The sequence below is a fragment of the Podarcis gaigeae genome (assembly GCF_964106915.1).
Source record: "Podarcis gaigeae genome assembly, chromosome: 15".
Classification (NCBI taxonomy): Eukaryota; Metazoa; Chordata; class Lepidosauria; order Squamata; family Lacertidae; genus Podarcis; species Podarcis gaigeae.
This window is the reverse complement of record NC_139692.1, coordinates 3363131-3385101: the sequence shown is the minus strand read 5'-3', so window position 1 is coordinate 3385101 and position 21971 is coordinate 3363131. Positions and strand designations below refer to the sequence as shown.

Sequence of the window (21971 nt, the reverse complement as noted above, 5' to 3'; positions counted from 1 at the left end):
ACATTTTTTTTCTAATACATTTCCCCATACCTAATGCATTTTGGTGTGCTATTTTCTTGAATATGTGCATTGTTAGGCAGGTTATACCCTGCAATACACATTTTTGTACATCTTTTTTAGCTAGGGAACTGCTCTGCAAAATTCAGAGAAATGCTAACTTCAAAGGATGGCTGTATTTGCACATCATGTTGAAAAGTGTGAACAAAGTAGATTCCCCCTTAAACACAAACCAAATCTAATTTCTCCTTCATCCCAAGCTGCCATGTACCCATTATGACCTTGGACCTCTCAGAGCCTCTGCCATCAGTCCCTCCCTGCAGCACGCAGGCAGGATTGCTCTTGCAAAAGAAATAATCTACATGACAGCCCATTGAAATTACTGGGATTTCCTCCTGTGCCATAGTGTTCTGAACATTCCTCTAAACTGGAAAATTGTTAGCATAGCAATCCGATGCACATTTATCAAGAAGGGACTCCTGCTGTATTCAATGGCCCTTGCTCCCAGCTAAGTGTGTACAGTGGTACCTCGGGTTACATATGCTTCAGGTTACATACACTTCAGGTTACAGACTCCGCTAACCCAAAAATAGTACCACGGGTTAAGAACTTTGCTTCAGGATGAGAACAGAAGTGCTCCGGCGGCGCGGCGGCAGCAGGAGGCCCCATTAGCTAAAGTGGTGCTTCAGGTTAAGAACAGTTTCAGGTTAAGTGCGGACCTCCGGAACGAATTAAGTACTTAACCTGAGGTACCACTGTATAGGATTACAGCCTTACAGATTTAACATTACAATTGTCATTCCTTAATCTTATTAAATGTTTGTTTTTTTTGAGCAAATCACACACGCCACCCTTGGCTCTCACCCACTCCCATGGTTTCTCACTAAACGAATTAAAACATTTTGAGCAATGGATCTGGACAGTCTGAATATTAAGAAAGCCCTTTATTAAGATAATGTGTGCTAGCTGCCTCAAACATTCTAAAGTGTTATATAAAACACTATGTAGCATTATTCTTACATTTTTGAAGGGAAGAAAAATGGTTTCCTTTATTACTGTGGTCTGTGCCGGATCAGATCTGTGCTCCTGCACAAAGTAACTGGAGTCACACTGGCTTGAATACAGTTCAATCCACTGTTACTCAACATATAGTTTAGTTACTATCAAGCTGCTCGTCATCACTGATATCATGCAAGTTTGTGCCTATGATTTATATCTCACCCTTGCAGCCCATTTAAAACTGAACACACTTTTCCTGTTAAAATGCTGCTTTCTTCCAACAAACCAACCCTCCCTTTCTAGTTTCTTGGAACTCTTCATTCCCAAATGACTGAAATACTTTCTTTTGTTCCACACTGTGACATTCTCAGGACTTTCCAACTGACATTCTCAAGCCCTTTTTCAAGATGTAAAAAGATAAAACAGCAGAAAAGAAAAGCATCCGCTCAGGAACAGAAACAAAGTCTCTAGGAAACTTTCCTTGGTGCGGCTGTAGAAACTCATACTGGGTATGTGCTGGCTTGTTAATCATTAAAAACACTGACAAAGCTATAGAAGCTAATCAGGGACTACACAAGTTTTCAAAGTTCTGATGGAGTTTTGCTTTTTGGTTTTGTTTGGCTTCTTTTAAAAAACAACAACACCTTACCTTGATGGTGAAGAAGTACCATGCAAGTCATAACAAAGAAGCCTTTGATCATTTTGGGCAGGGGGTTGATGAGGCGACGGAGTAGCCCTTTGATTTCAGAAGCCGAAGTGCCAACTTGAGCTGTCTCCAGCCTGCCTTTGACTGTGCAAAGCAAAGAATGACTGCTTCGGCTTTATTCTTGCTGCTACATGAGGAAGTGTTTACCAAAGGTGTTGCTCAACCTCCAAGTTGCAACAGTGCCACTGCAGGGCAGAACTTCAAGCTGACTTACCTGGGGTCAGCCGACAGGTGACGGATAGTTTCTTGCAAGGCATTTTTCTTGCAAGTGAAAGCCGCAAAGACCAAATTAAATTGGTAATGTCTGAGGTTTTCTTTGGCTTGGATGTTAATAGAACGGGTATTTTATTGAACTTGCCCCCTCCCCACACACCTTTTTTGTTGTTGATGGGGCTATTAAATGTAAAGGAAGGGAAAGAGGATAGCAGAGGGTTCTAATTCCTACAATGTTCTGAAAACAACAAATTTTCTAATATAGAAGAGTTCAGGAAGTATTTTACTAGGTTCTGGTTATATCACCATTTGTTGCTTGGGGGCAGGGGAATAAACAATGACAACTTCTGAGGCACCTTAAATGCTAACAGAGTTATCATGGTGTGGATTAAAGACTAGTTGCATCTGGCAAAACAAGCTCTAGCCCCCAAAATCTTATGCCATAATAAATCTTGTCTTCTTTAATGGACCTCTTTGTAGACTTTGCCACAACAGATTCAGCACAATTTCCCCCCTGGAATTTGCTGTTCATGCATTGTGAGTTCCAGTTTCTGTTGATGTGTGTTTTGAGGGAAAGGGAAGGGCTTGAGCAATAGACATGAGACAAGTCACACTGAATCATTTGACTGCATCAAGGTGATTTCCCCCAACACCCTCTCTTCCCCCCATCTCCAGCAGAAATCTTGTGTGTTCAGGAGCAGGCTCAGAATTAAAGTGGGTGTGAAAGAATGATCAGCATCTGGATCCTAACAAAGGCAAGGTGAAAATCTCCAGAGAATGGGGGGAAAGAGAGGAAAAGATGAAGATCTAGTTTCAGCTACTTTATATCAGGTCTGCAAACTTGAATCTGTTTTTGTGAGAGAGATTCTTTTGTTCTACGATTGTGTGGTAGTATGGACTTTTTAAACACACACACATGTAAACATTAACAATGGTCTTTTGTTCTAAACATAGGTGGCAGGTTTTGGAAGCAATTCAATGTGTGCTTATTTGAAAGTAAATTTCTCTGAACTGAGTGGGACACTTCTTAGTAAAGTTGCATGGGATTGCACTGTATGTTTATTAAATTGCCTTAGGCTGATAGTTTGGTAATATGTTCTTTTTCTCCAAATTTGATTAATTAATGAGCTATGCAGTTTACTAATCTTTGCTGACAGCCCTACTTTATATGGCTACTTAAGGACATGGCTCACATGCATTATGTTTGCCCTTTTATGTTATGGTATAATAAAAAAGTAAGGCTGTCATCATGCTGCAGTTAACATGGCTGCCAGCAGGAGGCGGTGGCAACTCCAGCATAATGACAGACCAGCAGGCCAGTGAGCAAGCAAGCAGGGCAGGTAGCAGGAGGCCCAGGCAAACAGAGTGGCACTTCAGAGAGCAGTTTGGCAAACTACTCTCTGAAGCACCTTCCATCCTCCATTGAACATTGGTGTTTAAAGGAGGATGGGAAGCACTTCAGACAGTGTTTTGCTAAGGTTCTTTTCTTTAATTCTTTAGAAGATTTATAAACTGCCTGATCAAAACTCTCTCCAAGCAAGAAACACATAAAATAGATAACACACAGTTAAATGCACAAGCCAATTAAACAACCAATGTGTATAAAACATTTCATAATTTATGAAAACAGTGCATATCCCTGTTTATTCTGCTCACATTTTAATTGACATACCCCCCCCAACATTTCTCAGATGAAAATTGGGACATTTCTCAGTCTCTCACCCCCCCCAGCCTCCTGGACCCTCCAATTTTTGTGCTCCTCACAGAGCATTTCCTATCAGAAAAAGGGCGAGTGCCATCATCACTATGCCAACAGGACACAGCACACATATATTCCACTGTCCTAAGAAAACCCCTTAATCCCTTTATTTTATTTTTTTGTAGATTTACAAAATGAAAAACGCACCAATAAATAAATTTTAGAAAGCAGCAGGATTAGGCGCGGATGCACAAAGCATATATATATATATATATATATATATATATATGCTTTCGTAGATTTTCACGGGTACAGGAATGCAGGTTTTGGTGTCCTCGGGTGTCTTCCCGTGTAAAAGTTGGGGTGTCTAGGCGACGTTTCGACGAGGTCTCACTCGTCATCTTCAGGCTGGTGCTTTCGGCTTCTTGTTACTGGAACAGAGCGGGATCTCAATGTTTGAGTTCCTATAAATACTGTAGAGGGGGTGTGGTGTCTAGCCTCCAATGTTCTGGGCAGAGAGGAAGTTCCCAGGCTAGTGTGCCTTTTCTTCTTTTGTTCCTTAATTACTTGAGAGATACCTTGAGTGATTTCTTGAGTGATATCCTGAGTACCACTTAGGTGGGTCATTAGGTGTGGATTAGTTGCTAAAGTCTTTGTGTCTTGACCTCTTGAACTTTGTGAAGAGTTTTCTTGAGAAGATGGCTGTATTGCACTTAGTTGTGCTTTGGCTTGGCTTCGTGTATAGGGGCGAGCTGTGGTTTTGTGGCTTGTGTCAGCCAGATCTGTGTAGGGATTGCAGGGGGGTGCAGCATCCGGAGGTGCCACCATGGATTGGCTACTGGATGGTGTCAGTAATTCATCTGTGGAGAGGGTCTGGGTTTGGGTCTGGTGTGGTTGATTGGTGTTGGCGTTCTGTGTGCCTCTGGATCTGGTGTCAGTTTTTGTGGGGAGGGCTAATTTCCAGATGTCTGGCAAGCGTCTTGCCAACACCAATCAACCACACCAGACCCAAACCCAGACCCTCTCCACAGATGAATTACTGACACCATCCAGTAGCCAATCCATGGTGGCACCTCCGGATGCTGCACCCCCCTGCAATCCCTACACAGATCTGGCTGACACAAGCCACAAAACCACAGCTCGCCCCTATACACGAAGCCAAGCCAAAGCACAACTAAGTGCAATACAGCCATCTTCTCAAGAAAACTCTTCACAAAGTTCAAGAGGTCAAGACACAAAGACTTTAGCAACTAATCCACACCTAATGACCCACCTAAGTGGTACTCAGGATATCACTCAAGAAATCACTCAAGGTATCTCTCAAGTAATTAAGGAACAAAAGAAGAAAAGGCACACTAGCCTGGGAACTTCCTCTCTGCCCAGAACATTGGAGGCTAGACACCACACCCCCTCTACAGTATTTATAGGAACTCAAACATTGAGATCCCGCTCTGTTCCAGTAACAAGAAGCCGAAAGCACCAGCCTGAAGATGACGAGTGAGACCTCGTCGAAACGTCGCCTAGACACCCCAACTTTTACACGGGAAGACACCCGAGGACACCAAAACCTGCATATATATATATATATATACACAGTGGTGCCTCGCAAGACGAAATTAATCCGTTCCGTGATTCTCTTCGTCTAGCGGTTTTTTCGTCTTGCGAAGCAAGCCCATTGACAGCTTAGCGGATTAGCGCTATTAGCGGTCTAGCGGCTTTTAGCGATCAGCTGAGAAGCGGCTTATCAGCGGAACAGCTGAGAAGCGGCTTAGCGCTTAGGGAAAGGGCGGGAAAAAGCGGGGGGAAACGCGGGAACTCGCAAGATTTTTTCGTCTTGCGAAGCAACCCCATAGAGAAATTCGTTTAGCGAAACGCCTCCAAAAACGGAAAACCCTTTCGTCTAGCGGGTTTTTCGTCTTGCGAGGCGTTCGTCTTGTGGGGCACCACTGTATAATACCAAGACTCCTTACACTCTGCTGCACTCCCCCTTTCTTCCCACCCAGGGTGGCCCTGCCCTCTGCCTGCCCCTCAGAGTTGGCACATCATAGGTAGTTGGGCCTTCGCAGCAGCAGCAGCCTCTCCTTCTCCTTGCCCTCTCTCCAGCAGCTGCTATGAGCTGCCCGAGAGCAGAGGCCAGCCGCAGCCGTGGAGAGGCCATAGAGAGGCAACAGCCGCTGCCACATCTACCATTGTCGCTTGGGACAAGTACTGGCTCATCCTGCTCTCCAAGTTTGGTGGCAGTGGCAGGGGAAAAAGGGACATTCCAATATCAAATTGGAAGCCTTGATGGTTTTGTAATTCCGGGACTGACCCTGGAATATCAGGACCCTTGGAGGGTATGCAAAGTCTAATCTTGTTGTTCCAGAATGACAGAGCACTTTAATTTACTAGGGTCAAAACGACGCCATACATTCAAAGAAATCTTAAACTACTTTAACAGTCATAGAGAATTATGGGAACTGAAGTGCTAGGCACTGTCACTCTTTGAGGCCAGCACCTTAACAAACTACAGTTCCCAGGATTCTCTTGGAGTAGCCATAACTCTTGAAGTGTTATAAGAGTGCTTTAAAGGTATGGTGTGGAACTGGTGAAAATAAGGGAGATAGATGCAAGATCAAAATACATGTGAAGAGGAAGAGCCACCATGTTGGGATCTTCAACTTCAACACAAAGGAATTTATATGCAGATTTGTGGATAACTGGGGTGGTTTGAATGAGGCAGCAGAGCTGGGGGAAGGGCTGCTTAACCCTTTCCTAGGGTAGCAATATCTCCTACTATACAGAGGACTTAATTCAAAGGAGTCTAGTTTAAAGATAAATAAGCAAAAGAATGATAAGAGAACCAGTCGGAGGGCCTTGAAATTGCCTGGACAGCAGACTGAGCGGGCACACAGGACCCATGAGCACAGTCTCCCCCCATATGGGGAGGTGTATTATATAATTAAATTATGGTAATTATTTCCAAATTTGTATCTAAATATTTCTAAATTTGCATCTAAGTTTGCATCTAGTCTGTGCAAAAGTTATGCAAATCTGTGTCATGTTTATGCTATTTTGGGTGATTCATTTCCTCTTTTGTTGCAAGTTCTGCAGTACAAATATGGGGAACTGTCCATCATATTTTCTAAACAGAATCTGGGCAAATCTTTCCTCTTTTCAACCCCAGGATGGCAATTCAATAGGCAAGAGTCATGTAATTTTGTCCTCTTGCTGCAGCCAAAGAGGCTGGATGGAGCTCTTCCTGCCTATCAAGTTTCCTTCAGCACTAAATAAACAGGTGATATTTATTTAGGATATTTACATCCCACTTTATAGAGGATCTTAAAGCAGCTTGCTAAATATTCTCAAAAAGAAACCGCACTAAGGTCTAGTAGATAGTAGGGAAGAAATCTGATCAATCTGATTTGATCCATCCCTGTTCTTGTTTCTGAAATGGAAGCAACTGTGCATTATTAAATTATTATTGAATTCCAAACCTTGAGAATAGCACAGTTTGCTGAACATTTATTTCATTTATTTAAATGTGAAAATGTGTGTGTCAGTCTACCTATGGAGGCATTTCTTCTTCATATTATCTCCCATACATATGGTCCATGTTTCATTCTGTTCTCTGGTGAATTTATGTATTTGGCAAAGCTGGAGGATAATGCCCAAACCCAGTTATGTAGGGGGATGTCCCACTGAATTCAGATGGACCAGTTTCTGAGTAGCCATGCGTAAGATCTGCCATTAGTTAATTGAATATTTATAACTATCTTGTTCTGCTGGGGTTGGGAATAGCAAGGGAAAGTGGTGATGAATGCGAGAACTGTAAATACGATGGCCCATCATAGCTGGTGGCTTTTCCCATAGACAAATTTATTTATAAGAACTATTTCCAAATGGACAGTTCATTTTAAAAAATCATAGCAGCAGGCAATAAAATCATGAAAACATCATAAAATCATGAAACACAGAACAAATGACCAATACTGAATTAAATTAATTCTTGAAAAGTGCTTGTTGAAACAGAAATATTTTCAGCAGGCGGTTTGTCCAATTTCAAATGGAACAGTGTTCCAAAGAACTGGTGCCACTTTGCTAAAAGCCTTCATATGCATAGAAATCAAACAAATATATGAGAATAAGGGGATAGTCAGGAAGACTTCACCAGTTTATATAGTTATCTGGCTGATGTATAAGGAAGAAGAAGGACCTTCAGGTAACCCGGTCTTGGGCATTTTCTTTCTCTTTATATGCTGACAATAATACATGGAACTGGCAGTCAATGCGTAGTTTTTAGCACTACTGTAATATTCTGGTAGAAAGAGCAGGTGAATTTGTTGCTCAGACTGGTGAGCAAGCCTGATACTAATGCTCTTAAATTCTGATTGCCCACTACAGACTATTGCAGCAAAGAGAATTGCTTAGCTGATAAGGTTTATATTCTGAGGTTCTGTCTTTGGCCCAGAACCAAGTGGTGGTGGAGAGGCTAAGCTGCTGCAACTAATAGCAACTGTGTTGAAAAAAACAAGACCCAGATATTTTTCATACCACTTGGCTTTATTTGGCAATCAGGAACATATCATATCTGCTTTAAAGCTAAAGTCGTTTTTGTAGACATGAGTAATAATTCTTTGTACAGTAAAAAAGAATTTGTCAGTGTTAGATCAGTGTTGGGCCTCCAGTGAAAACTATGCCAAAATATATCTCAAGTGCATCACCGGTAACACCAAAGGCTTAATTTTTACACAATCTCTCTTACACAATCTCTTTTCTCTAACCACCCATGCTGGGCTGTTCACCATTGTGCTTCTCAGCTAGTGAACAATACCAGAAAATGCGCTGTGGAGGGGTGGGGGGATTAGATCCATGATTCACATCTGGTTTTAAACACAGAGAAAATTCAGCATTGCATGATTAAATAGAATCTGTGCATTGATAAAACTAGGGTTTGAAACCCAGAATTATATACTATGGTTGAGTTCTTATAAGGAGTGTCCAAAGCTATTCATTTTATTTTGAAACATTATCAGAAAAACACTCCCTTTCCACTTTGATGATGTTTGAAAAATGTCTTCAAAAATGTTCACCTATTCATTTTGATTGCCTGATTTTGCTCTCAGTTGGCTTTGATTTTCATTAGTGATTTCAAAACATGAATAAATCTGGTCCATTGAGTAATGTAGTGTTATTATCCCTGATCAGCTGGAACCAAGTCATATGACTGATCAGTTGAGCAGGACTTTCACTTCCATATACGGTAACTATATTCAGGCCTGGTCCACTCATGAGGTGGGATGAAGCAGCCTTCTCAGGTAGCAGAAGCCCCCATGAGTTCTCCCCCACCACCAGCATCAGCTCCAATTTCTAGCAAAATCTCACAAGATCTCATAGTGTGAGAGATGCCATGCCACTTCTTTGCCAGTGATGGAGGCAACAGGGCAGATGGTGTGGGAGCAGGCCAGTGTGGCAGTGGCGGGGTGGGGTGATACTTAATTGTTTGCCTCAAGCAGCAAAACAGGACGCTGTGGCCCTAACTATATTTGTCATTCCCAGTGACATCATCATATAAATGCACTTGACTGAATATGTAGCATCATGATATTCTTTCAGTATGTGATCAATAATTGCCTGGGATTGTCCATTTCACTAATTCCTTGAAGAAGGAGGAAGAAGCAGTCGCTAGGAAGGGTGTGTTGATATCGCACAGAGGCAAGAGCAGTTTGGGAGGAAAGGACAGCTAACAAGATTGGTAAAAGGTGAATATTCTGACAATCAAAGTGTTTGAGGGGAAATGTTTCCAGTTGCAGACAGCATGGTGGGGTGTCACCGCTCACCTGACCTTTGGTTGGTTACATCACTGCTGCTTCCTGGAAAGTAGAGGGAGAAGAGTGAGGCAGCAGTGAGGCTGGTGCAGTGCAAATGCACCAGCAGAGCCAATGCAGCATTCCTTCTGGTCTGATTGCACCATGCCAACCTTATCTTCCTCCCTGTAAGCACTCCATTGTCTCTTGAGACAGACAGATGCCAACAAAAATGTATTTTTTGTAACTGAAACGACAACTATGTGTCACTTTATTTACAGATATAACACTCTAAAAGATGACATACGTCCATGCTGTGAGTGACAGGATTTATTCCTGCAGTAGATAAAAAAGAATGAACTTTCATCATCCCAGTCTTGTAACATGACTCCCCTGGGATAGGAACAATCTTTGTAGGTGAGTACATTGAGACTTCTATCCAGATGACGCAGAAAGTTTATTGTCATACAGACTAAGTATCTTCAAATGGTTTCTCTCATGCATCCACAAACACACACACAGAGAGAGAGAGAGAGAGAGAGAGAAAGAGAGAGGGAAGGAATTCCAACTTTATTCATTTTTATATAGCATAAATGTACAATAAGTGTAGAACATACAGGGTGTAGCATTCAGGAGCACAAGTTATCTGTATTTTCTTTGTAATTCAGCAGGTATAATCCACATTACTGAAATTCTGGATGTATAGTTTACTAAATGAAGAGGTGTTGGATCACCTAGAATCTCAGATCTGTGTGGGTTGACTGTTGTTACTAAGTGAAGGCATTATGAATGTGCTCACAATTCCTCATATTTCCAGAACTTGGGACCTGGAACCAATAATGCTTTCTTTGATAACAATGCCATGCCATGCAAACGTGAATAAAGCAACATGTGAGTATGGACTACTGTGGAACTTCCTTTTGGGTAAACATGCAGAGGATTAGGCTATAACCTAGTGGTGTGCATGGCCCTCACAATTCACCTTGTATCCATGCATTTAAAAAGTTGGGATCTGTTTCTAACTTGCTCTGTGCACTCGACACTTCAATCATTCATTCTTTTCATATGCATTTCCCTTTTAAAAAAAAAAATATTCAATTTTTTAAACACATACAAAAAAGACAAGCACAACACATAATAAAGACAAACTAAAACAAAAACAAACATATATAATTTCACAATCTTATTTTCGTATACCTTCTTTCATCCGACTTCCCCATACCTCCCTTTCACTGCATCCTTATTTTACAATTTTTTAGCAACCCGTCAATCCATTTATCCATTTAATTCCCTTTCATTAAGTTTCCCTTAATTTATTAGTTACAGCTGTAATTCTCTACTTCTTACCCCTTGACATCTAACCCTCCTCAATTTTACAACAATTTTTGAGATAGATTTTAAATTTCTTCCAGTCTTCTTCCACTGTCTTTTTCCCCTGGTCGCGGATTCTGCCGGTCATCTCTGCCAGTCCCATAAAGTCAATCACCTTTGTCTGCCATTCTTCCAGAGTAGGTAGTTCTTGCATCTTCCAATACTTTGCCAGAAGAATTCTTGCTGCTGTGGTAGCATACATAAAAAAAGTCCTGTCCTTCTTTGGCACCAATTGGCCAACCATGCCCAGGAGAAAAGCCTCAGGTTTCTTAGGAAAGGTCCACTTAAGGACTTTCTTAATTTCATTATAGATCATTTCCCAGAAGGCTTTGATCCTCGGGCAGGTCCACCAAAGGTGATAAAAGGTACCTTCCGTCTCATTACATTTCCAACATTTGTTATTGGGCAAATGATAGATTTTTACAAGTTTGCCGGGGTCATGTACCACCTGTAGATCATTTTCATTATGTTTTCTTTTAAGGCATTACATGCCGTAAATTTAACACCAGTGGTCCATAACTGTTCCCAGTCGGCAAACATAATGTCATGACCAATGTCTTGTGCCCATTTAATCATAGCTGATTTCACCGTTTCATCCTGTGTATTCCATTTTAACAGCAGATTATACATTCTTGACAGATTCTTAGTATTGGGTTCTAACAGTTCTTTTTCTAACTTTGACCTCTCCTTCTGAAATCCTATTTTCCTGTCTTGTTTGAATGTCTCGTTTATCTGATGGTAATGTAACCAATCTCTAACTTTGGACTTTAATTTCTCATAACTCTGAAGTTTAACCCTTTCGCCTTCATATTCTAGAATTTCACAATATTTTGGCCATTTAGATTCCATATTAAGTTTTTTAACCCCCTTAGCTTCCATTGGTGACAACCACCTGGGAGTTTTACTTTCCAACAGATCCTTATATCTAATCCAGACATTGTATAATGCTTTTCTGACAATATGTTTTTTGAAACCCTTATATACCTTTACCTTGTCATACCATAAATATGCATGCCAACCAAAGCTATTGTCATACCCTTCCAAATCCAAAATATCTGTATTCTCAAGAAGTAGCCAGTCTTTCAACCAGCAAAAAGCTGCCGATTCATAATAGACCCCCCTCTATCTTTTGCGTCAGTTAGAATCTTAAATTTTATTCTGGGCTTTTTGCCCTGCCAGACAAATTTTGATATATCTTTCTGCCACTTCTTGAAACAGTCCATCTTGTCCAATATTTGTAAGGTTTGAAATAAAAACAACATTCTAGGCAATACATTCATCTTGATAGTAGCAATTCAGCCTAACAAGGAGAGTTTCAACCTTGACCATATTTCTAGATCTTTCTTTACTTCTGACCAGCATTTTTCATAATTGTCTTTAAATAAATTCACATTCTTAGATGTTAAGTTTACCCCCAGGTATTTCACTTTTTTCGTTATTTCCAGACCTGTTTCACTCTGAAATCTCTCTCTTTCCTCTGTAGTTAAGTTTTTTTCTAACACTTTCGTTTTCTGTTTATTAAGTTTGAATCCTGCTACTTGACCAAAAGTCTTGATTAGCTCTAATACTCTTTTAGTACTAGTGTCTCGCTGTTGCAAAGTCAATACTAGGTCATCTGCAAATGCTCTTAGTTTGTAGTGTCAAACTCCGACCTGAACTCCTTTAACCAACTGGTTCCCTCTAATCATGTTTAACAAAACCTCCAGGACCGATATAAAAAGCAAAGGGGATATTGGGCACCCCTGTCGTGTGCCTTTTTCAATAGGAATTTCTTCCGTTACCACGTTGTTTACAATTAACTTTGCTTTTTGTTTAGAATATATTGCACCTATACCGTTTTCGAAACCTTGGCCTACCCCCATCCCTTGGAGATTCTTCTTCATAAAACTCCAACAAATGTTGTCAAAGGCTTTCTCCGCATCCACAAAAATCAAAACCGCCTTTCTGTTAATGTCAACTTCTAATAACTCCAAAATGTCTATAATGTTCCTCACATTATCTGACATATGTCTCCCTGGGAGAAAGCCAGTTTGGTCTTTATGAATCTCCCCTATCAACACTCTCTTCAGTCGTTTTGCCAAAATATCTGCAAAAATTTTGTAATCCACATTAAGTAAAGATATTGGGCGGTAGTTTTTAACCTGGTTCTTTTCAGTCTCTGTTTTCGGTATAAGTGAGATGAAAGCTTCTTTCCACGATTCAGGTGCCTTTTCCCCCTCCATAATTTCATTACAAACTTCCTTCAATGGTTGCATCAACCATTCCTTCAACGCTTTATAATATCTAGCGGTCAAACCATCTGGTCCTGGTGATTTTCCCAATTGCATGTTCTGAATGGCACCCTCTATTTCTTGATCTGTTATTTTTTCATTCAAAATCATTTTACTTTGTTCTGAAATTTTTGGTAGACCATATTTTCTAATAAATTCTTCTATTTCTTGCTCATTGACTGGCCCTTGTGCATACAATTTCCTAAAAAAACTTTGAAAGCAATTACTTATCTCATTAGGTTTGTGGATAATCTTTCCGTCCATTTCTAGGCTTGTCACGGTGTTCAATTTCTGTCTCTTTTTCAATTGCCATGACAGAAGTTTCCCACATTTATCCGCTGATTCAAATGTCTTTTGTCTCATCTGCTTTATTTTCCATTCTATTTCTTGATTCATCAATTCCATATATTGCATCTGGTGATACTTTATTTCTCTCAGAATCTCATGAGACTTTGGTTTGGACCTCAATTTCTTTTCTCCTTCTTTCATTTTTTCTAAGATTTTTTCTTTCCTCTCATTTTGTTTTTTCCTCTTTATAGAGTTCTGTTGAATTAGGAAACCTCGCATCACGGCTTTGCTTGCATCCCAAATTGTTCTTTTCTCCACATCTGTTCTCAAGTTTATCTCAAAATAATCTTTCAATGCCTTTTGGGCCTTCTTGTGAATCTCTTCATCTTTAAGTAGGGTGTCATTCATTCTCCATCTAAAGGATCCAGTTGTTATTAGTTTCATCTCCATCTTTACAGCGTTATGGTCGGAGCAGGTTTTTGGGCAGATTTCTACTTTTTTTACTCTTGGCGCCAGGCTACTAGTAACCCATATTTGGTCGATTCTTGTCCATGTCATTTTTGCTTCAGAGAAAAAGGTTCCCTCTCTCTCAAGAGGGTTCCTTGTTCTCCAAATATCAATCAAGTCCATAGTTTCAGTCATTTCGAAAAAAGTCTTTGGTAGTCTCCCTTCCTTAGATATCACTTGTCTCTGTGCTTTGTCCATGTTTGTGGAGACAACTCCGTTCATATCTCCCATCATTACGATTTTATAGTCCAGGAAGTCCATTAAAGTCTCGTGCAACTTCTTAAAGAATTCGGCCTTCCCTTCATTTGGTGCATAAATTCCAACTATCAAAATTTTTTCTCCTTGAACTTGTATTTCAACTGCCAGATATCTCCCTTGTTCATCTTTAAATATCATTTTTGGGACCAATTTTTCTTTCGCATAAATCACTACGCCTCTTTTCTTCACTTTATCTGATGAAATGAATTCCTGTCCAAGTTTCTTATTTATTAATAATTTCCTGTGTATTCTGGCAATGTGGGTTTCTTGCAAACATATTAGGTCTAATTGTTCTCTCTTCAAAATATGAAAAACTTGCCGTCTTTTTCGGGGAAGGTTCAAACCGTTACAATTCCAGCTAAGAAGTTGCAGAGACATTTTGTTACTTAATATCTGTTCCTCCAACTGCTCCCAGTTTTTGTTCTTCCTCTGATGGTGGTAAAAGCCCGAATGACAGGTTAGCAATGTCAGTTGGTTCTTTCTCCTCTACCGTCCCTTTCTGTAGATCTTCCAGGTATCTCCCCAGAAACTGTTCTTTATCTTGAATTGTTCTTATTTTTATCTTCCTTCCTTTGAAATTAAAAGATAGTCCTTGTGGGAATTCCCACCTGAAAGGAATGATATTTTTCTTCAGCAGGTCGACCAAGTCTTTAAATAAGGTTCTCACCTCCAAAATATATTTAGGGATATCTTTAAAAATCTGTACTTGACAATTCTGGATCACCAGCGCCTTTTGATAGTGCAGGTTCAATATTTTATCTCTTTCTTCCTTGGATCTCAGTGTAATCAGGCAGTCCCTTGGTTTCTTCCCCTGTCTCCTGCCAAGCCGAAAGGCCGTTGTTATTTCAAGCTCATCTTTTTCCTCCCATTCTTCATGCCAAAATTCTGCAAAGTTGTTTCTAAGGAATTCCGCAAGGTCATCCCCCTCACTCTCAGGTACCAGTCTTAATTTCAGTTTTTTCTCCTTTCTCTGTAGTTCCAGTAAGGACAGGGCTGCATCATGTTCATTTACTTTTTTTCTAATCGGTTCAAACTTTTCCCTTGTCTCTTCTGCAGTATTTTTTGCACTTTCCGCGATCTTTCGTGTCTCAGAACTTTCTTGAATTAGTCTATTTATAGAGTCTGTGTTAGATGATACGCTTGCAGTGTTCAAATCCAATCTTGCTGTCAGTTCTGTCAATTTTTTGGAATTCTCTGTGGATTGCTTTGTAAGTGCCTCCAAAGATTGATTTATTTTTAACAATGCCTGTGTCATAGGATCCATAGATGCTGTTATTGTCTTTTCCTGTGCAGCTGGTGTTGTTCCTGATGTTGAGCCCCTTCTCTTCTGCTGTGCTTGCTTTGTTTTGAGTCTGGTTACTATCTCATCTGAACCACTCATGTCCTCAAGGTCGTTCTCACAGGAAAAAGTTGCAAGTGGAAAATCCCACTGTTTCTTTCTCAATATAACAGTTTCTCTTTAGGCCCTCTAGAGGGAGCATTCAATTGTATCCAAAGGAAAAAGGTAACAAAGGAATCAGGGAGAACATAGAGCAATGAATAAAAAGTTCAAGAGTTCACTCTGTAAATCCACAATTGTTTCAATATAACCAAAAAGTCCGCAACTTTCTTCCCTTAAAATCCAGTAACTTTGTTTCAGACAGAGACCCCACTTTGTGTCCAGTTTAATCTGACAGTTCACTTTTCACGGTGCCTTGCTCTGGCAGCCCGACTTAGGGGGGGTTTGACAGTGAAAGATCTTTTTTCCCAATTATTTTCACGCAGGTTAACAATGTCCAATTATCCTCCCCCCTTCTCCTGCCTGTTGGGGGGAAATCTAGATCCGATGTCAGGTTTGACAAATTGCAAAAGGTTTTTCCTTTCAAATGCAGCTTACTCTTTTCGTTGCTTTGTTAGTCATGCAGTTCGGGGAGGCAGACTTCCTTATTTTATGCCTTTCCCGTTTTCAGTCAAATTTCCAAATTTAGTGTCCCATTCAGTCCCTCAATCTTACTCACGGGTGTTGCAGTCAATTCTCAGTTTCAGGAAGGAATCGGCGCTCTCCGTTCATGGCAACGCGGCTTCACTCCACGGGCTGGGTAGCGACTCTCAGCACCGCGCTCACTCCCGATGCCGCTCCGGAGCCTTTAAAAAGGCTCCTTCACAGTACCGGGGGGCGCAAAAGGTGCCCACCGAATCTCCTTGCTCACAGGCTTCTGCGCCTGTGATTTTAGGGGTCCCCCGCTCGCCGTAGCGGGTCAGACCCGAACACGCGGAGCAGTCCTGCCTCGGAGCTCGAGGCAAGGGCAGCCATTAAACGCTGGCGCCGACCGGAAGTCCTTCATATGCATTTCCCACACCTGGTATTCACAGAAGCATACCACTTCAAATACTGGAGGCCATCATACACAGACATCATATACACAGACATCATATCCAACAGCAGTGAAGGCCATTTACTATATATTTCTGCTCTTGGACTAGATGACTGCCTGCTAGTGCCTTTCACATGTGGGGGTGCTATAAAAAACACCCCACCACATCTACCCACTAACTTAAGACTCTCTCTCCTGCTCCACCCAAAGAAGTCCCTTCCACCTATTCTACCCATGCAAGTTTTTTGCATCTGTCATGCTCTCGAGCTCCATCTGCTACGTCTTTTGTAAGTTTGCTTTGAAATAGTATTACCTGCTGCATCCCATGACCCGTAAACAAAGATGACCTACAGGTAACAAACCCAGTCACCAGACCATCTGCAAACCTTTAATCACAGGTCAGGCTTTCCTGTACATCCATGGAGTTAAAATTTGGTATGACCCCTTGTTCCTTCCCAATTCTATTCTTAGGTCAACTTCTTGGGCAAATATTTGATATTACCATAATATGAACTGTTATGCATAAAGATGCATAGATAATTCCAGGGTCATTAAAAAAAATCAATGTATTTGAATCATTGCCAACATTACTGCTGCAATGTCCATGCTGGCCTCATAATTATTTCTTATAATTTTAAACAGCAACAAACTGTACTTTCACAAGCTAAAGGGGGGAACTTGAAAGTGTTTGGTGCGCTGATAAAAAAAGGAGCAGATCTGGAAACCACAGAAGAACATGTTGCAACGAAGAGCTTTGATGCAATGGAATGTTGTTTTGATATCACTCTCTTACATAAAACAAGACATTACTAGAACTGAAATGGAGAATCTTTGGAAGGCTGTAAACAATATTTGTTTTTGCAATCTATCAAGATAATCTAAGGATTTGCATTTTGCTCCCCATTAAAAATTTCATTGGTTTTACATCTAGCTGAATTTCCCTGTTTATGTAATGTGACCTAAATACATGAAAAGAAAATCAATCAATGTGCATAGATAATTCACTTATCCCTTTTGGTGCTGCATCTCCATGTTGAGTCACATGGCTCTGTCATTTTATTTGGCGAATATATACGGTATCTAAGAAAACTTTGCAGTCACAGCTGTGAGGTTGAGATAACATGACAAATAATTCCTGATTTGCCACCAACATCTCACCAAGAGCAAAAATCAAATGTAGGGCTTTCTTAGGCAAAATGTCTGACAAATTTCTGACAAATGTCTGACAAATTTCAAGGAAAATCCAAAGGAATTTTAAGGAGACTTGAGAAATTTCCCATTGGGTCTCCTATACACTTAGGATGTCACTAGATGGAATTAACTACAGTACTTCAGGCACTGGTGACTTGGATTACAGCAATGCGGGGCTAACCTTGCACTGGATTGGTGAGCTATACTTTGTGCAGAAGCCTGCAGCATGGTTGAGGGCAGAAGTGAGACCCTGCCGCCATATAACACCTCTGCCTAGAGAGCTGCACTGGTTGTCTGTTTGCTACCAGGACAAGTTCAAGGTGCTGCTCACAGCTTAGGACCAGTTTACTTGCAGAATCACCTTAACCTATGTATGCTCACATGAATGGCAGAACTGGCACTGTTGCAGGTGCCATGTAATACTTATTCTACATTTGCAAGAAAACAACCTTTTAGTGTGGTAGCATCTACACTTTGAACTCTTTGCCTGTTGACATCAGGCAGGCACCTTTGCTGTACTATTTTTGGTGCCTTCTTTTAAAAAAACATTGTTTTGGCAAGACTATCTAGACATGTGCTTTATTTCTTTTTAGCTGCTGTTGATTTTAATCATCTTTTGAATATTTTTAAAACAGTTTTTATTAATAATGTTAATATTTTATTTTCATAGGTGTTTTTATTTTTTAAAGAAATCAAGTGATATAAAAACTTAAAAAATAAAATAAAATTGTCAGGAGTGTGTTCTAGCCAACCTTACTTGCAGCACACATTTAAGCCATCAACAGCTGTTTATTTTACTGTCCAGAATCCTGACACCCACACCCCCCCCCATGATTACCATCAAGTAAGGAGGACAGCAGGAATGAGACCATTGGCGCCACCCCCTCAGTCATGTTCTCATCACTGACTCTAACACGTTCAATGTGTTGAAGCCTGTTGTAAAAACCTAATAAACATATTTAAAAACAACAACAATGTGTTGAAGCCTGGATTTCTGAAGCTGGGAGCTTGCTTCATTTGTGTAGGTTCCCCATGAGATTTAGAACCTTGACCTTCTATGGGTCTGAACTGCATGGGGAGCTTTAAGTGCATGAGTAGTGAAAGCTCTCCACTGCTGACATTCCCGTCCCAACATGTGAAAGGTGATGAAACAGGTAACAAGGATGGACAAAGAGAGTAGGGCCAAACAGCTCATTTCAATCCCCTCCCTTTCATTGCCTGAGTAAGAACACCTGAAGAGGGCTTGAGAATTGGATGCATCAATGTGAACTCTTCAGGATCAGAAACATTTTCTACTCTATGTTCAGTACACAATTTTTTTAAAGAAGGAGTTCCAGATAAATGCAACAATTGTTTACTAGTAGCTGTTTTGGGGGGGGGGGGTTAGAGCTGGGCCAAAATGACAAGCCCACGTTTGCTGCTCAGCTCACTTGGTTCTATTCACCTTTCCAATTTGGCCCCCTGAGAGTGGGAGAAAGATCAGGCCTATGCACCAGATCCAGCCCTTCCCTCCTATATTAGTCCCATGTCCATTTCCTATCCTACAGTCATCATTTTGTCTCATGACTAATATCCATTGATAGACCTATTGTATATGAATTTGCCTGATTTTTAAATCTGATAAGCAATTGCCACATCATCTAGTACTAAATTTCAGACATTTGTTATGCATTTTATAAAGAAATACTTCTCTTTGTATGTCCTGACTCAGAAGGATGATACATATTGACACCTTTCATAATATCTGTCATTTCCCTCATTTGATTTCTTGTAAAAATGATGTGAGTCTACATGACATGTTCCCATTCTTCCCTCTCATTTCATTCATTTCCATTTTGGACACCACAGTACTTCATTAATAAAACCTTCTGCCATTCTTCTTTGAATGAAGACAGTGATGGTAACAATGTTTATTGTCTTCCTTGTTGGTTCCATTGTCCTCCTTACTGGAACTAGCAGTACAGCTGATACAAGACATAGCGTAAGGATTAGGTAATTTTGCAAACCACTCACGTCATTAGTTCCCATCTGCCTGTTACATCATATGTCCATTGCACTGCTGGAACAAAACATCTTGTGTCCACATAGCTGCACTGTGTGCTAAAACTTATTCTAAAGCCTGGAAAGGAAGGTCTAAGCCACAGATGGAGAACCCTCCAGCTGTTGGACTCCAACTCTTATCAGCCCCAGTCAGCATGGACATCTTTGTGGGATGGTTAAACTGAAACTGACACGGGGACAAATAGAAGAAGACACCTTCACCCTGGTATGGCTCCCCTTCATCACATACACAGCCCAACAAGACAATGAGAAAAATCCACCAACAGCATACAAATCAATATGGCTAACCTGATCCAAAACACCCACCCCACCCCACCCCCACACAAATGAAAACAAAGATTACCACAGCCAATCACAAATGAACAGCCACACCCTAGGCCAACCCCAACCTCTCTCTCCACCAAAGGAACACAAGTGAACAGCAAAGAACCTGTACAAGCAATGTTGACACCAAACCCTACATATAGTAAGTAAAATAGAAACATCGCCACCCCACCTCTCTCCCCCTCCACCTCTCTCCCCCTTTTCCTCCTAATGTCTCAACAAACAAAACTGATCTGTAAAAAAATGTTGCTTGAAAAGAGAGAGACATTGCACATACTTTTGTAAACCAAGAAAATCTTTAATAAAAATCTTTCTGGAATGGTGGGGGTTGCGCCCAGCTACATACAGGTCACAGGCCTCTGGAGGTCCTGCTTGGCCCTCCTTGCAGAAAGGTGCAGAAATCCCAGTTCTTAAAGAGATAAGCAATGGGGAACTAATATCATGAACCTCTGGCACAAAGCAAACCTGTAGCTATGGCTGCACATAATAATTTTTGAAGCCTGCAACAGAATAAGCAGGGGTGGGGATCTCACCCCATTTGACCCAGAGGCCAAATGCAGCAGCCCCTCCCCCCACCCTCTCTATCTAGCCCTCAGGCCATGTCCTTTACCACTCCAGGTTTGCATCCTCTTTGAGCATTTTTGCCTGGGTGGGATGTGTCCTTGTGAGGAAGGCTTTTGCTCACCTGGATGGAGGATAAATCATCCTGTATAAGGGCAAAATTGTACACTTGTAGCCATAGCTACTTTTGTGCCTGATCTTGTCCAGCACTGGCATGCGGACCTCAGTCTGAGAAGGTTTCCCACTCCTAGAGTAGAGGTTGACCCCAAATACCTACTCCTCCAAGACAGCTTCACTTGCCCACACATCATCCCCTGTTGACTCGTATTATTTGGCTTTTTTTGTTTTGACTGCATATTCACAATTTTACTTTACAAAGACCAACCCAAATTGTGGTGGTGGTGATTTGAATTTATGTCCTGCCCTTTCTCCGAAAGGTGCTCAGTCAGCAAACAACAAGTGATAAAGCAATAAAAGCATATTTGAAATATCCTAAACAGAATTCCAATATGGATGTAGACTGGGATAGATCTCAGCTTAAAAGGCTTGTTGAAGGAGGAAGTTCTTCAGAAGGTCTGAAAAGACAACAGAGGTGGTGCTTGTCTAATATTAAACGAGAGGGAATTCCAAAGGGTAGATATAATGACATGGAAGGGCTGGTTCTCATACTGTTCACAATGGAACTTCTGATAAGGTGCCACGTGCAAGTGGTCATCACCAGCAGAATAATCACCTGGGCGATCTTTCAGATATCCCGGTTCCAAGCTGTGTATGGCTTTATACACCCAAAGCAGTACCTTGAACAGCACCCAGTAGCTAATTGGCAATCAGTCCAAGAATTTGAACTGCATGATAGTCTGAGAGAACTCCCCCCCCCCCCCCGACTATATGGCACTGTATACCTCACTTCAGAAAACCAACCTGTAACAAAGAAAAAATACAAAATGCAGCATGATCTTAGCAGGTGTGAAGAGTTCAGTAGACTCTTAAGCTGTAACATCACATACTCTGTTCAGTTGTTTATCTGCATTTTGTTATATTTTGAAAACTAAAATAAATAATAAATTACACACATAAATAATCTCAGCTATGGATAGAGCAAAAATCATGGTTAGAGAAGCTTTCACCATCCTGGTATCCTACAAATGTTTTTGCAATTTCTAAGCAAGTTGCAAAACTTCTAAACATTTCAATTTTCTTTAGACAATCAATTGTTGCTTTTCTTTTTTTTTACAGTGGTACCTCTGGATGCAAACGGGATCCGTTCCAGAGCCCCGTTCGCATCCTGAGTAGAGTGCAACCCGCGACTGCGCGTCTGCACGTGCGCAGGTCGCGATTCGCCGCTTCTGCACATGCACGTGATGTCATTTTAAGCGTCTGCGCATG

General features: G+C 41.0%; 1 protein-coding gene and 1 long non-coding RNA gene across 7 annotated transcripts in view; one reads left to right on the top strand and one right to left on the bottom strand.

Annotated features, from left to right (window-relative positions):
- ADAM28 (ADAM metallopeptidase domain 28) overlaps positions 1-2337 on the bottom strand; it is a 74058-nt gene extending 71721 nt beyond the window's left edge. Inside the window, exon 1 of the mRNA XM_083713503.1 lies at positions 1646-2337. Within this exon, the coding sequence (XP_083569629.1) occupies positions 1646-1697 (52 nt within the window). The 5' untranslated portion in view covers positions 1698-2337. The remainder of the gene's footprint in view (positions 1-1645) is intronic.
- LOC310832235 lies at positions 1372-21845 on the top strand. 6 transcript variants are annotated; one of them, XR_014558179.1, is made up of 5 exons: positions 1372-1505; positions 2591-2770; positions 9210-9355; positions 9682-9817; positions 21822-21845. It is a non-coding gene; the product is annotated as an uncharacterized lncRNA (long non-coding RNA). The 6 variants fall into 6 exon arrangements; XR_014558184.1 differs by lacking the exon at positions 21822-21845 and adding an exon at positions 17091-17451 and having other exon boundaries at positions 2591-2746; XR_014558180.1 differs by lacking the exons at positions 1372-1505; positions 2591-2770 and adding an exon at positions 6160-6185.
- Positions 21846-21971: the final 126 nt, after the last annotated feature.